General features: G+C 41.2%; 1 protein-coding gene across 3 annotated transcripts; it reads left to right on the top strand.

Moving 5' to 3' along the window:
* The first annotated feature begins 1,437 nt into the window (after positions 1-1,437).
* LOC146619981 (uncharacterized) lies at positions 1,438-9,929 on the top strand. 3 transcript variants are annotated; one of them, XM_085369909.1, is made up of 16 exons: positions 1,439-1,641; positions 6,053-6,123; positions 6,216-6,296; positions 6,383-6,439; positions 6,530-6,724; positions 6,910-7,023; positions 7,266-7,311; positions 7,467-7,557; positions 7,656-7,797; positions 7,895-7,999; positions 8,531-8,624; positions 8,742-8,778; positions 8,894-8,971; positions 9,095-9,197; positions 9,298-9,419; positions 9,548-9,929. In XM_085369909.1, the coding sequence occupies exons 1-16, from the start codon at positions 1,584-1,586 to the stop codon at positions 9,681-9,683; spliced, it is 1,530 nt and encodes a 509-aa protein (XP_085226035.1). In that variant the 5' UTR covers positions 1,439-1,583; the 3' UTR covers positions 9,684-9,929. The 3 variants fall into 3 exon arrangements, with proteins under 3 accessions (XP_085226033.1, XP_085226035.1, XP_085226034.1); XM_085369908.1 differs by having other exon boundaries at positions 8,739-8,778; XM_085369907.1 differs by having other exon boundaries at positions 1,438-1,641; positions 8,531-8,778.
* The last annotated feature ends 2,908 nt before the right edge of the window (positions 9,930-12,837 follow it).

Genomic DNA, 12,837 nt, shown 5'->3' with positions numbered 1-12,837 from the left:
CATTCCTCCCACATTTCCGGTTCACGCGCGTTGAGACGCGAATGTACACGCGTCAAATTAGGGGCGTTTGGGGCGTTTTATTCGCGTCCATCGCGTTCGGTGTGAACACACTTAAAGTCAGCAAAGAGGCACAGAAAAGAAGACCAGACACCAGCGAGGGAGGACAGACGCAACAACATTGTCATCCCCTATGTAGCCGGTGTATCAGAGAAACTCAGGAGAGTTTTCTCCAAGCACGACATCCCAGTGTATTTCAGACCCAGCAACACGCTCAGACAAAAACTGGTTCACCCGAAAGACAAAACGCCAAAACACAAACTTAACAATGTGGTGTATGCTGTACAGTGCAGCGAGGAATGCTCAGACCTCTACATTGGAGAGACCAAACAGCCACTTCACAAGCGCATGGCACAACACAGAAGAGCCACCTCCACAGGACAAGACTCAGCAGTCCATCTGCATCTTAAGGATAAAGGACACTCTTTCGAGGATGCCAATGTTCACATTTTGGACAGAGAGGACAGATGGTTTGAAAGAGGAGTGAAAGAAGCCATCTATGTCCACTGTGAGCGACCATCTTTGAACAGAGGCGGGGGTTTACGACACCAACTCTCTGCCATCTATAATCCAGTTTTGAGATCCCTTCCCAGACGACTTAACGCCCACTCACATCCTGGGCCATCTGACCTCAGGAATTCGCATGATAAGGTGGGGCCAGGTTTCACAATGAACACACCCGAAACTCTGGCTGATTGGGACCCACACCCAGTTTCACACCTTGGCTCAGGCGATTAGAGGAGCATCAGGGGGTGCTTTTGTCCCTCTGTGGGGGGAAACTCCCACTAGGTTTATATCTGGGACTCTCCACCATTTGACCTTAGAACTGAAGAAGCTTCTCGGATGAGAGGTGAAACGTCTTCAAGTAACTTAAAGAAGTCCAGACGCTTTTCTTTGCAAGCTCCTTTGACTACGATGACCTGGATGACTGAGAACCTTCACAGACATCTTGGGGGTTTTCTTCTTCTTCTTCTTTTTTAAAAAATACATCCATTTACACTGAGATTATATTACAGCATGAGTGAGCTATTAACTAATAATTTTTTTAAATAATTAATTTATCACAACTGCCCCAATAAATTAACAATGACATAAAATTAATATTCAACAGGAGTGAAATCAACTTATTAGTTTCGCGTGTGGCTCTTTGGGAAAGTTGTGTTAGTGGATAGTAAATGAGTGTATCTTATAATATTTGCATCTGTTTATAATCATTATAATAATTAAACATGCTATTGCATTAGATATTAAACCTAACGCTGTTAACGTTATTTAAACACGTGGTCCATTGTTAAGCCATTCTCTGATAAGGTCTCAGCCGTTTAGAAATCAATAACAGTGTCATGTGCCTTTAAGACGCCAGTCAGGGTGGACCCAACGTCGGCGTTAGACGCTCAGGAAGTGGATTAAACCACCAAAGATTCCCGCAGATTCGATACCGATTGTCCCAATGTTAGATACGTGTTCGTGCTAACCTGAACGTTTGGCCGAGCACGTTTATGGGCTATTTAGGACGATAATGCTGGATGGTTGCGCTCATGAAAATCACCAGGGATATATGCAGGCTGTTGGGACTCGGGAGCGGTAAGAATTCTCTTCCACTTTTCGAAACTTTCTAAACTGGTTAGATCGATCACGGACGTAATAACGAAACGCGTGTGACACGGCACATTTGGAGGACAGCTAACTCGTGAGTTACATAAACGACGTGATTGTGATATTGCTTCCCATTTGTGTTATCCTAGTGATCAAACTGAGCTCTTGGTCAAACAATGAAACTTCTCTTGGCAGTTACACCCTCGCCTGTACCGCTTCCAAGTTTGCGCAGTAAAAAAAAAAAAGGAAAGAGTTCTCAGAAAATCCAAAACGCTCTCTTACACTTTCTCGCTCACGAAGCAAATAGTTATAAAGTTTACAAGCTGAAGTACACCATGTATAAAAGACAGAGATAAAGTAATGTGTGCTATAAAAAAGCAAAACAAAGATAAATGCATTCTTCGGTGCGTGTTAGTGTGATAACAATGTCTTAGATAGGGGCACATGCCCCACAGCACAGAACGAGTTTATACGCAGATTGAAAGTATTGTATGAGCTTAAAACATGTCTTTAAATAACGTGTTATGTTCCCACATGTTCCTCTTCTTCGCTTAACATGTTAACAGGTTGGCTTATGTGTGGCTCCTCTCTACAGCTGCTGATCTACACACCTTCATCGACATTTAAAAACTTTTAGGCATGCCTTGCCAACTTTAGCATTACTTAGTATTTGAGTACACATCTGGTGTGAGTAATCCTATTAGCATTTATGGAAAGCGTGGGAATATTAGATGAGAAATACACACAAACAAAATGGGATGAATAAAGTATGTGTTGTAGCAGGCAGCAGTTTCAAATTATGTTTATTTCTTAATATATGAATGTGGGAATTCCCGAGTTTATCATCCAAAAGTAGGGAAATATCTATTTGCAAAAGAGACTGGTTTGCATTCCTTCATTCTTAGATCCAGATCCATACACCTCTGTGAAGGTGTAATAAAGAGCTTAGATACTACAGAACAGTGAAAGATTTCTAGCATTTTTTTTTAACAGTGTCAGTTAGTAATCTCACTGATGAAGCAGTTCAGTTAAAGTGCTATAGACTTGGTTTCCTGCCACTCCAACCATTACTGGCTTTGCAGTGGTAGTGTGAGAGTCTGTAGGTGGTGCATATGCTTAATTCTCGTAACTGTTCCCAGAGTGAAGGTGTGGATAAAAAGCCATACCTGGAGAGGTGAACGAGGGTCATTGTGGTTATAGACTGCTGCGTCAATTTTTCTTTTAGCTGTAATAGTGATTCTGTATTGTTCAGAGCTCTCTGTTAGCATTTTAGAGGAGGTGGCACTCTCCACCTTTTACTTTTTATCTTTTTTGCTAACACTTTTTTTGTGTGCTCACATAACTTTTATGCCAGTACACAGTAGGGTTATGTTGAACCTGCTAATGCAAAGAAAGCTTTGCTGTGTCAAACTGGCTTTGTAGTGTACCTCCCCTGAGATCTTTAATGATTTTTCTTCTGTTGATTTCTGATGTAATGCAGTTGTCTTCACTCAGTCTCACGCAGAACATTTGTGCCTCGCAGCCATGTACTCTGCAAAAAACAAAACGTGTGATTGTTTCTATTTCCTACATTGTTTACATGTTTCTGTGTTTAACTGGTTTACACAACCACTTAAAACCACTGGCATATGATTAAGCAGTGCCTGTTTGAATAATAAGGTCATGCTTTCGTGAAGAAAAGTGTGGACCTGTGCAGTTTATTTTCTTGTTAGTCCTCCAGCCTGTGATGGTACGTGATTATTTAGCATTCCTGTGGAAAGAGCTCACCTTTCAGCTGTACACTAATTTAGGAAATTTCCTTGAAGTGAAGAAACAGAGGCTCTCTTGTTGCTCGTGTCTACCGATCTTGTATCACTTGTGTTTTTGGAGGACATTCCAGTATGGTAAAAATTTTTACCAACGGCCTGGTTCAAATGAGATGGAGTTGTTAACAGTGCTTATTTCTTGACATTTGAGCAGTGAGTCAGGCGCACACAACTGAAATTCCTTGCTGTCACTATGCATCCTTGGAGGCGCATTGTGATGACAGACTGGCTCTTTAACAAAGCCAGTGAGAGACATTTATATGTGAAGACACCCCCCCCCCCCCCCCCCGGATTCCAATTCCATACAATTACAGTGACTTTTATTTTCCTATGTTTTTTACATATTGTTTAAAATATGGACAGCACCACTAAAGGACAGGCATACACAGAATCAGGAAGTTGAGTAGCTACTTGGTGTGTCTAGTTTTGTTGTATGAAATTCATAACAGTTGAATGTAAAGTGTAAAACTCTCCTGTCAATGCTTCACAAGTCACAACATGAGTAAGAGACCAAGTATGGGATTTGTCACTCTCTGGAAATCTTTGCTCATCAAATAGAAACATGACACCACATGTATTCCGGCGTAGTACTTTGCTTCCTTTTGTCTTGTCGTGTGTCTGCTGCAGTTTGACCTAAACGACTACAGTTTTGGCTTGATCAAATAAGCTGCCCCCCCTCCCCCAAGCGTATGTACACAAAATCCCACATTTAGAGCAGTGGCTTTCCTTTTTTCCCCTCTTCTCAGTACTCCAGCTTCTCAGAAAGCAGTACTCAGGGCAGCTGTATGTGTTGTGTGGCGGGCTTGTGGCAGTGCTAAAGATAATTATTACTAAATGCCTCTCAAAGAAACAACCTGATTTGGCGTCTCTGAGCAATTTTCAGTTCTGTTTCCTTTATTTTATTTTACATGCTTTTCCTGGTGGTTCATATAAGAAAGGATTACATAATCCTTCCTGTCTCCACCCAGTGTTGTTTAAAAATTTGGCACATCATCACTGGTCATTGTGGTTAGACCGGAATATAAATGAGACAGGCTAACCTAACACACAGAGGACTCTTTAATATAACACATTAAGGTAACTTGAAAATGTTGGAACAGAGTTTTTGTACTCTCCTTTGCTGCAGGGGATGCCTGCTGCTTGCTTTTAATCTTTTCTTGGTTGATAGAGGCTGAAATGAGTAAAGGAAAGAGAAGCGTGCGGTCATATTAAACGATGGTTCTGCCCATCTCGTCTCATATTACACTATGCATTTTCACAGAAAGTCTTTTCCCTTTTCCCCTGACAGGGAAGGAAATTTTAAATGGCGTGTCAAGCTATGTTGCTGAGTGGGGTGGTGGGGAAGAAAAGTGTGTCCTTATCTAGCTACATTCTGATGATTATTATTTTTTAATACAGTATGGCTCATAGGAACAAGTGTGTGTGTGTGTGTGTGTGTGTGTGTGTGTGTGTGTGTATATATATATATATATACACACACACACACACACACACACACACACACACACACACACACACACACACACACACACACACTGGTGAGTGTCAGCACCACAGTCCAGGATGAGACAAGGAACATCCAAGAATACATTGGGAAGATGGCCCCAACTGACCGAGTGCTCAGTGAATACCTCAGGCAGCAGAAACCCAAGAAAGAGGAGGGAGACGAGGAACCATCATGGAAGGACAGGCCCCTGCACGGTATGCACCACCGGCAGATAGAGGAGGTGGCTGATATCCAGAAATCCTACCAGTGGCTGGACAAAGCTGGACTGAAAGACAGCACAGAGGCACTAATCATGGCAGCACAAGAACAAGCTCTGAGTACAAGATCCATAGAGGCTGGGGTCTATCACACCAGGCAAGACCCCAGGTGCAGGCTGTGTAAAGATGCCCCAGAGACAATCCAGCACATAACAGCAGGGTGCAAGATGCTAGCAGGCAAGGCATACATGGAACGCCATAACCAAGTGGCCGGCATAGTGTACAGGAACATCTGTGCCGAGTATAACCTAGAAGTCCCGAGGTCAAAATGGGAGATGCCCCCAAGGGTGGTGGAGAATGACCGAGCTAAGATCCTGTGGGACTTCCAGATACAGACGGACAAAATGGTGGTGGCTAACCAACCAGACATAGTGGTGGTAGACAAACAGAAGAAGACGGCCGTAGTGATCGATGTAGCGGTTCCGAATGACAGCAATATCAGGAAGAAGGAACACGAGAAGCTGGAGAAATACCAAGGGCTCAGAGAAGAGCTCGAGAGGATGTGGAGGGTGAAGGTAACGGTGGTCCCCGTGGTAATCGGAGCACTAGGTGCGGTGACTCCCAAGCTAGGCGAGTGGCTCCAGCAGATCCCGGGAATAACATCGGAGATCTCTGTCCAGAAGAGCGCAGTCCTGGGAACAGCTAAGATACTGCGCAGGACCCTCAAGCTCCCAGGCCTCTGGTAGAGGACCCGAGCTTGAAGGATAAACCGCCCGCAGGGGCGTGCTGGGTGTTTTTTTTATATATATATATATATATATATATATATATATATATTTAATTTAAAAAAAAAAAAAAAAAAAAGATTTCATTTTGTGTATTTCCTGAAGGTCCTGTGGTCCAGGAGGAGCAGATGGACTGTGGTGCTACAAACCCTGACCCAAGTGCCACCATTGCGCAGGTAAACAATTGGTGTCAGGCTCACAGGACCTAGTGAGGACTGTAAGGGTGAGGACATTAATGATCCATTTCTCTGAATGTTTGGTTTTCTAGGATGCATTAAATGGAGAGGAGGAGTTGAGTGATGAGGAGAAAGCAAGACGGAAGGCAGAGCGACGCAAAGCCAAGAGGAAGGTGAGAGGAAAAGCCTATCTTGCTGGAAATCTATATGTCAAAGGATGTCATTCGTTTTCTGAAGTGTACCTGTGCATCCATTTCAGCGCCGTCGAAAACGTAAGAAGCAGGAGCAAAATAAGCAAAATCACAATGCTGAACAGGTAAAGATTTTAATATTCCCCTTGGAAGCGCACCCTCCTTTAGCCTCTGTGGGGTGAAAATCTAAATATTCAGCTCTTCCTCCACATTAGGATGACGAAGAGGATGGAGGTGCAGAATCTGAACTAGACGAGAGCGATTCCGAAGCAGAAGTTGGGGGTGAAGACGAGAAACAAAGGGCGCAGAAAGAAGAGGAGGGGAAATCGGAGGCCTGCTCTAAAGATCTTGCTACTCCTGCTATTGCTCCTTCAGGATATCAGGAGACCCAAGCCAGATCTGCTGAGGAGGTTGGGGCACTACACTAGTTTATTATCCATGTGTGAATAAGCCATTGTTTTTATTTTTAGTCATTAGCTATCATCACAGGCCTCAAGACAATGAATTAATAGAAGTGTTTCAAGTGAAAGCCTGTGTGCTTGTAGGCCTGGATGGCACATGATTTAACACTAGTGTCTGACTTTGTGTCCCACAGGAGCCAGAGTGGGATGTCAGCAGTGCCTTCTTTGCAAATGCTGCTAGCCATATCAAACCCAAAGGATCAAGTCGAAAGTCCAAAGAAAACAAGGAGAATGAAGCCAGGAGAGAGGTGAATGCTAACAGATGGTCTAAGAGAAGCAGCTATAGCAAAAACGCCCATATATAATAGTTCTTGCTGAGGTGGTGTTCCTGTGTTAGTTCAAAGTCTGATATGTGGGGAAAGTGGACTATGGACCATGAAAGATTTGATGAAAGCTGTGTGTGTGTTTGTAGTGTAAATACACATTTTCATGAGTATAAAGTGATGAAAATGATATATATACTTTTTTTTTTCTTCTTTGTTTTGTTCAGACAAATGGAACTGACACCATGACCAAGAAAAGTGCATCACTGACAGGTAAAGAATTGAAACTTTAAAAGTTATTCATGGAAATGGAAACAAAGGCTTCGAGGACATTGATTACACATTCATTCTGAAAGCATGTCAGCATACAGCACTGCGGTCATTTGAGCCTTTGGGAATGTTTAAAAACAAATCTTTATGTCCTGCAGAAAAAGGGATAAAGCTGGTGCAAGAGGGGCAGTATGCACAAGCAGCCAGTATGTTTACAGAAGCCATAAAATGTGATCCCAAAGATTACAGGTACAGCTTCTGTGGTCACGACTTGGGCATTACAAAAGAAATGCACATTTCACATAATATTAATTCATTTATTTATTAATTTTTTTAATGTCGTGTAGATTCTTTGGGAATCGCTCTTATTGCTATTACTGCTTGGAGCAGTATCCTCAGGCCCTGGCAGATGCTGAACGCTCCATTCAGCTGGCCCCAGACTGGCCCAAAGGATACTTCCGCAAGGGCAGTGCCCTCATGGGCATGAAGGTTGGTACAAGCTTGTAATAGCTTGTAGTCGAGTAAATAATCTACCGAAAAAGCGTTAAGCATTAGTGTTAACTCACTCACTCTGTGTGTGTTGTAGCGGTACAGTGAGGCAGAAAAGGCTATGGAGCAGGTGCTGAAGCTGGACAAAGACTGCGAGGAGGCTGTCAATAATCTATTTAACTGCAAAGTGCTGCAGTTAATGGTAACGCCTACACACAAAAGCTCTGTAGATGTGACATGTATTATTTGTATGCCTTCTCCCAATGACAGCTGGGACCCAAGGAAGTGCTTTTTTTTCTTTTTTCTTTCAAGTTCCTCTTTTCCACTATTAGAGGCATTTTGGCACAAACATTTACTCGATGAGCCGACTGGAATTTTGGTGTCAAGGTCACAGTGAACTAAAATCAGTCTACTTCTTGTTAGTCTGTTGTATTAGGATTGCTTTAAAGGGATTTTTTTTTTTTTTTTGGTAAACATTTGGCACATTTACTCACACTTGGCAATGAACTGCTTGGATTCTGTACTCAGAGGTTAAGGTCGCTGTGACCACCTCAACACACAATTTATTTATTTTTTTATTTTTGCCATAACTAAGAAATGGATAAGATGCCATAAAGCCATAATGTTCAAGGATCAAGTGTACACAGCCATGGTTGTAAAGTCTCTGCCAAATGGCAGACGGATGGCATACACCCTTGTGGTGGTAATTTGAGTTTCTCTCTTTCTTCCTCAGGAACTGGGCTTTGAAGAAGTGCAGAGTGTCTTGCTGTTAGATAGATTTTCAACAGTGCAGGGTGTTCTGGCATATTATTCTGAAGCAGCCAAAAGTAAGGCCAAAAAAATGACCAACAGTTTTTCTTCTGGATCAAATAAGTTTAAAGCAAAAATCATACAACTGATTTTCCGATGTATTCTCTTGTTGATGCTTTTTCTTTCCTCAGCAGCAGCTGGGAGCACAGATTCATCTGTTGTGCAACCAGGGTAGGTGACTGTAATTGAGCAGTCAAAAATAGAGTTGTTGATGAATTAGATTTTTTTTTTTTTTTTTTTTTTTTTATTTTTTAAAGCACTCTTGGTGACATTCTCTCTCTTGCAGAACTCCCTGTCAATCCCTCTGGGTGGGAAATGTGACAACTGAATTAACTGAGAAACACTTAAGGGACCTTTTTAAAATGTAAGATCCTATTCTGGTACAAAATGTTATCATTTAAACACAATATCCCTATACGAAAAATGTGGGGAGCTAAGTTAAAACTGCAGTTGTTGACTGGTCTGCTTGTGTCTCCTTGTATTGAAGGTATGGTGAAATTGAGAGTATCCGTGTGCTGCATGAGAGATTCTGTGCCTTCGTTAACTTCAGGGATGCAAGCATGGCTGCTCGTGCCATGGAGAAACTAAATGTAAGTGCGTTTTTGTTGTTTCTCCTTTGTCAGCATTATTATTTTCATAGCACCAGTTATTGCCGTGGGGTTAGATGTGTATATGTGCTTGCTGTCACAGGGTCACTGTATTGAAAACACTCGTTTAGTGGTGCGCTATCCTGACCGCCGCACTCAGAGGTCCCTTCCTATTCCACTCAAGACTTGCCTCCCTGTCACACAGCAGGGAGGCACAGCTGCTGGGTGAGACGCTAACTGGCTGCTCTTTTAAAAACTCTAGTTAAGAAAAATAATAATAATGATGATGATAATAATCATGCAACAGGACTGCAGTTTTATAACTAATGTGCAACCTGTATGTCTCTACCCAGACCCCGAAGACGCGGCCCGGTTAACGGAGATGAGTGTTACTTCTGGAGAACCACTGGCTGCCATTTTGGGGAGAAATGTCGCTACAAACACATTCCTGATCAGAAGGGCAAGGACAGGAAACCTTGGCAGCCTTGAACACAGTTTACTCTCTGCCTCATTACTGAAAAAAGAAACCGGGATACGCCGACTGTGCCAATGGGACTGGTTCTTGCCGCACAAGGTTCTCTGGGCTAAAAATATTTACTGTGGCAGACTGGATAAGAATGGCTAAAGGTTCAGAGCCAGCATTCAGGTTCTACTGGAGGGGGGGTAGTCACATGTACCACAAAGGATTTGGACCATGAAGGTTTATATTCTAACGAAAGCCCAGAGTGGATAATTTTTTTTTATTTTTTTTTTATTTTTATTTTTTATTTAGTAATAGAAGATTATCTAGAAGAGGGCAACAAAACCAGCTGGTACAGCTTTTGAATAAAAACCGTCATATTCACAGCCTTTTATGGGACATGGGATTTTATTCTTTCTTCTAAGAGGAAGAACCTAACACTTCAAGCAAACAACATAAAGAGGACGTGAAACTGCCTTTGTCTGTCATCCGAAGAAAACTAGAAGCTCTGCCATGTATGGTAGTAATGAAAGGAATACATGTGGATGTCGTTGTCTTTGGGACTTTCCTTCTTTGGAAATTTCCGTCACAAACCAGTGTCGTCCCCCCCACCCCCCCCCCCCCTTTTTTTTTTTTTTTTTTTTTCTAAGTAAAATTTAATTGCCATATTCTAACTATTGAGGCATATCCCATGCCCCAAACAGCTCATAGCTCGCTTAGGTCTGCAGTTATTGCTGGGGCTTCATTCCTACTTGTTCATGTTCCAGTACTGAAACATTGTTCATGATACCAAAGACATACCTGACATTTAAGTACCTCACCTATGCAGATGAGGATTTTTGTCTTGCCAATAAGCTACAGAAACCCAGAGGCGATGCCCTTTTGCCCTATGTAGCCTTACAAATGATCTTATGTGGGCGAGTGATTATAAATACAATGATTTGACTTGAAGGACTGCAAAGTTCTATGCATCAGTGCATGGATTAGGTTTATATTCAACTTTAGGTTTATTTTCACCAGTTGGCTGTTTTTTTTGTTTTTTGTTTTTTGTTTTTGAAAGATTGAATGGTTTCACTGCAGGAGTTTTCTTGACATGTTAGTTGAGATTCCTTGTCCATAGAAAAAGTAAAAGCAACACTTGACGTAATGTAAATGCTGCTTTTATAAAGGCTGTAGTCTTTAGTTTTATTTTTGTTTGTTTTTTTTAGTCTGTCTCCAAGATGGATTTTTAACCTCTTGGCAATTTTAAGCCCAAAATGTTTGATGTTCGGAATTGCATGAAGCTTCTGTTGTGAAGTGCTTCCGTGCTGCAGACTTGTCTCTGCTTTGTGGACTGCAGGAGATCTGTTTTGTGGACCCAATTCAAACGTCAAACCTTTGGTGTTGTTGTTATCGTTATTATTATTATTATTATTATTATTATTATTGCTTTTTCTCAGCAGGAGAATGTTCTTCTTGCTTTGTTGGTACATTTGCATTGTAAACATGCAAAGTTCTTTACATCTATGCAAAAAGTCCTGAACTGATTGTCAGTTCTGTGTCAGAAATACACACCACTTCTTGAAAAGAGGAAAAAAAAATAGTAATGTACGCACACAGTTTAAAATCATACACTTATTGTTTGAACCTTGAAAACCAGTGTTTTAAAGTTTTGGGCCTCCTATTTCAGTATTTTAGTGAACTGAAGGATCTGATGGGTCTGCATTAACACGGCCTCATTCTTTCAATAGTTTTAACACTAGACCGTGCATTAAAGCCTATTAGCATCTGTTTGTGTCATTTAGTAGAAAACAGATCTTGTTTAAGTCCACACTACGTTCACTTGTAAACTATGCATAGCAGTATTTATTTTTCTATTTATACTTTTTTTTTTTCCCCCCCATGTTTCCTGTATTCAACATATCCTGGGAACTGAATTTACCTTTTATTTACTGGCCATATTGTCTTTTCACTTTCTGGCCAGTTAATGAACCTCTTTCAGGTCTCTGCTGCTTAGTTCTGGCTTTAAGAGCAAACTTTAAAAAAAAAAAAGAAGGTGCAAATACTGTCACATGCCGCGCTTCTGCTTTTCTTGTGTTGCTTTCGGTCTTGTGGCTGGAACTAGTGAAAAAGGAATTGGACACCAAAAGTTAAGAGTGCATTTGTCTGTTTGGCCCACTTGCTCAGTGCTTTTTGTGATCTCAGCTGTTAACTACGGTTTCATATTCCACTTAATTTTATAGATAAGTTGTGTTTTGTTTTGTTTTGTTTTGTGTTTTGTTTTTTGTTAAACTAGAATATTTTTAATTGAATAAATATTTCACACGAGAAAGAATTTTATTTTAATGCTTGTTTAGAGTATGCTTAGTCTCTTTACCTTGTTTCAAACTATTTCAGCAAAATGTGTTTCTGATTATACAATACACATTTATAAACAGAGCACTGCAACCTAATCTCTACAATATTTTGTATTATCATTACTGCACAGTTTAAAAAAAAAAAAAAAAAAAAAAAAAAAAGAGGGGGGGAAGTTTTTTTTTGTTTTTTGTTTTTTTAATAAAGGAATTTGAACCACCTATCCCACCTTTCTGAGTGTCTACATGAGTAATGAGATCAACTGGTGGGGGTGGAGGGAGGAATACCAGAGGTATGTACTTAGTGCCTTCCACAAGGTGGCAGAGTTGTACTTGTAAGCTTTTCACTGACGTACAATCATCAACATGACCATCCTTTTGCCTCAGTTGGACCTCCAGAAACCAACATGTAAATCTGAGTCATTCCTCTTCCTGGAAACCAAAACCATGACATGGTAAATCTAATCGGGCCAGGCTGGAGTGGGGAAACTATGGTAACCATCTCATCATTAGTAGGAGACCTTTACATGGCGAACATTACATTTAGACCAGTGGGAAGTCACGATTGCACTAAGGAAGTGTATGTGTTTTGTGGTGGTGGTAGGGGGGGCATTATCATTATGTAACTGATGACATTTTTAATAGAGGAACTGAGCCTGATGCCACCGATAACTTAAACTGCAAAATTAAAATGACTCATATGTTCAAGGTTTATTAGGATGAGTAGTACTCAGGGTGCAGTAACAGTTGTTATAATGCATTTAAGAGTTTTTGAGGCAACCCTGACAAAGTGAGGTTATATCAGCTTTGGCAAAAAGACATTTTCAGGGAAATCTTGTGTCCCAAGAGT

The sequence above is a fragment of the Diplotaxodon limnothrissa genome, linkage group LG13, assembly GCF_057381915.1.
Source record: "Diplotaxodon limnothrissa isolate DT_005_m linkage group LG13, D_limnothrissa_male_GT1.1, whole genome shotgun sequence".
Lineage (NCBI taxonomy): Eukaryota > Metazoa > Chordata > Actinopteri > Cichliformes > Cichlidae > Diplotaxodon > Diplotaxodon limnothrissa.
The sequence above is the reverse complement of the archived record's forward strand: the minus strand, read 5'-3'. Positions and strand labels throughout refer to the sequence as shown.

Excerpts from the sequence above, each read along its gene's own strand:
- LOC146619981 (XM_085369907.1), top strand. The coding sequence starts at position 1,584 with ATGGTTGCGCTCATGAAAATCACCAGGGATATATGCAGGCTGTTGGGA. Across the intron at positions 8,779-8,893 it reads TCATCTGTTGTGCAACCAGG|AACTCCCTGTCAATCCCTCT; the intron begins GTAGGTGACTGT and ends TCTCTCTTGCAG. Across the intron at positions 9,198-9,297 it reads GTGCCATGGAGAAACTAAAT|GGTCACTGTATTGAAAACAC; the intron begins GTAAGTGCGTTT and ends TTGCTGTCACAG.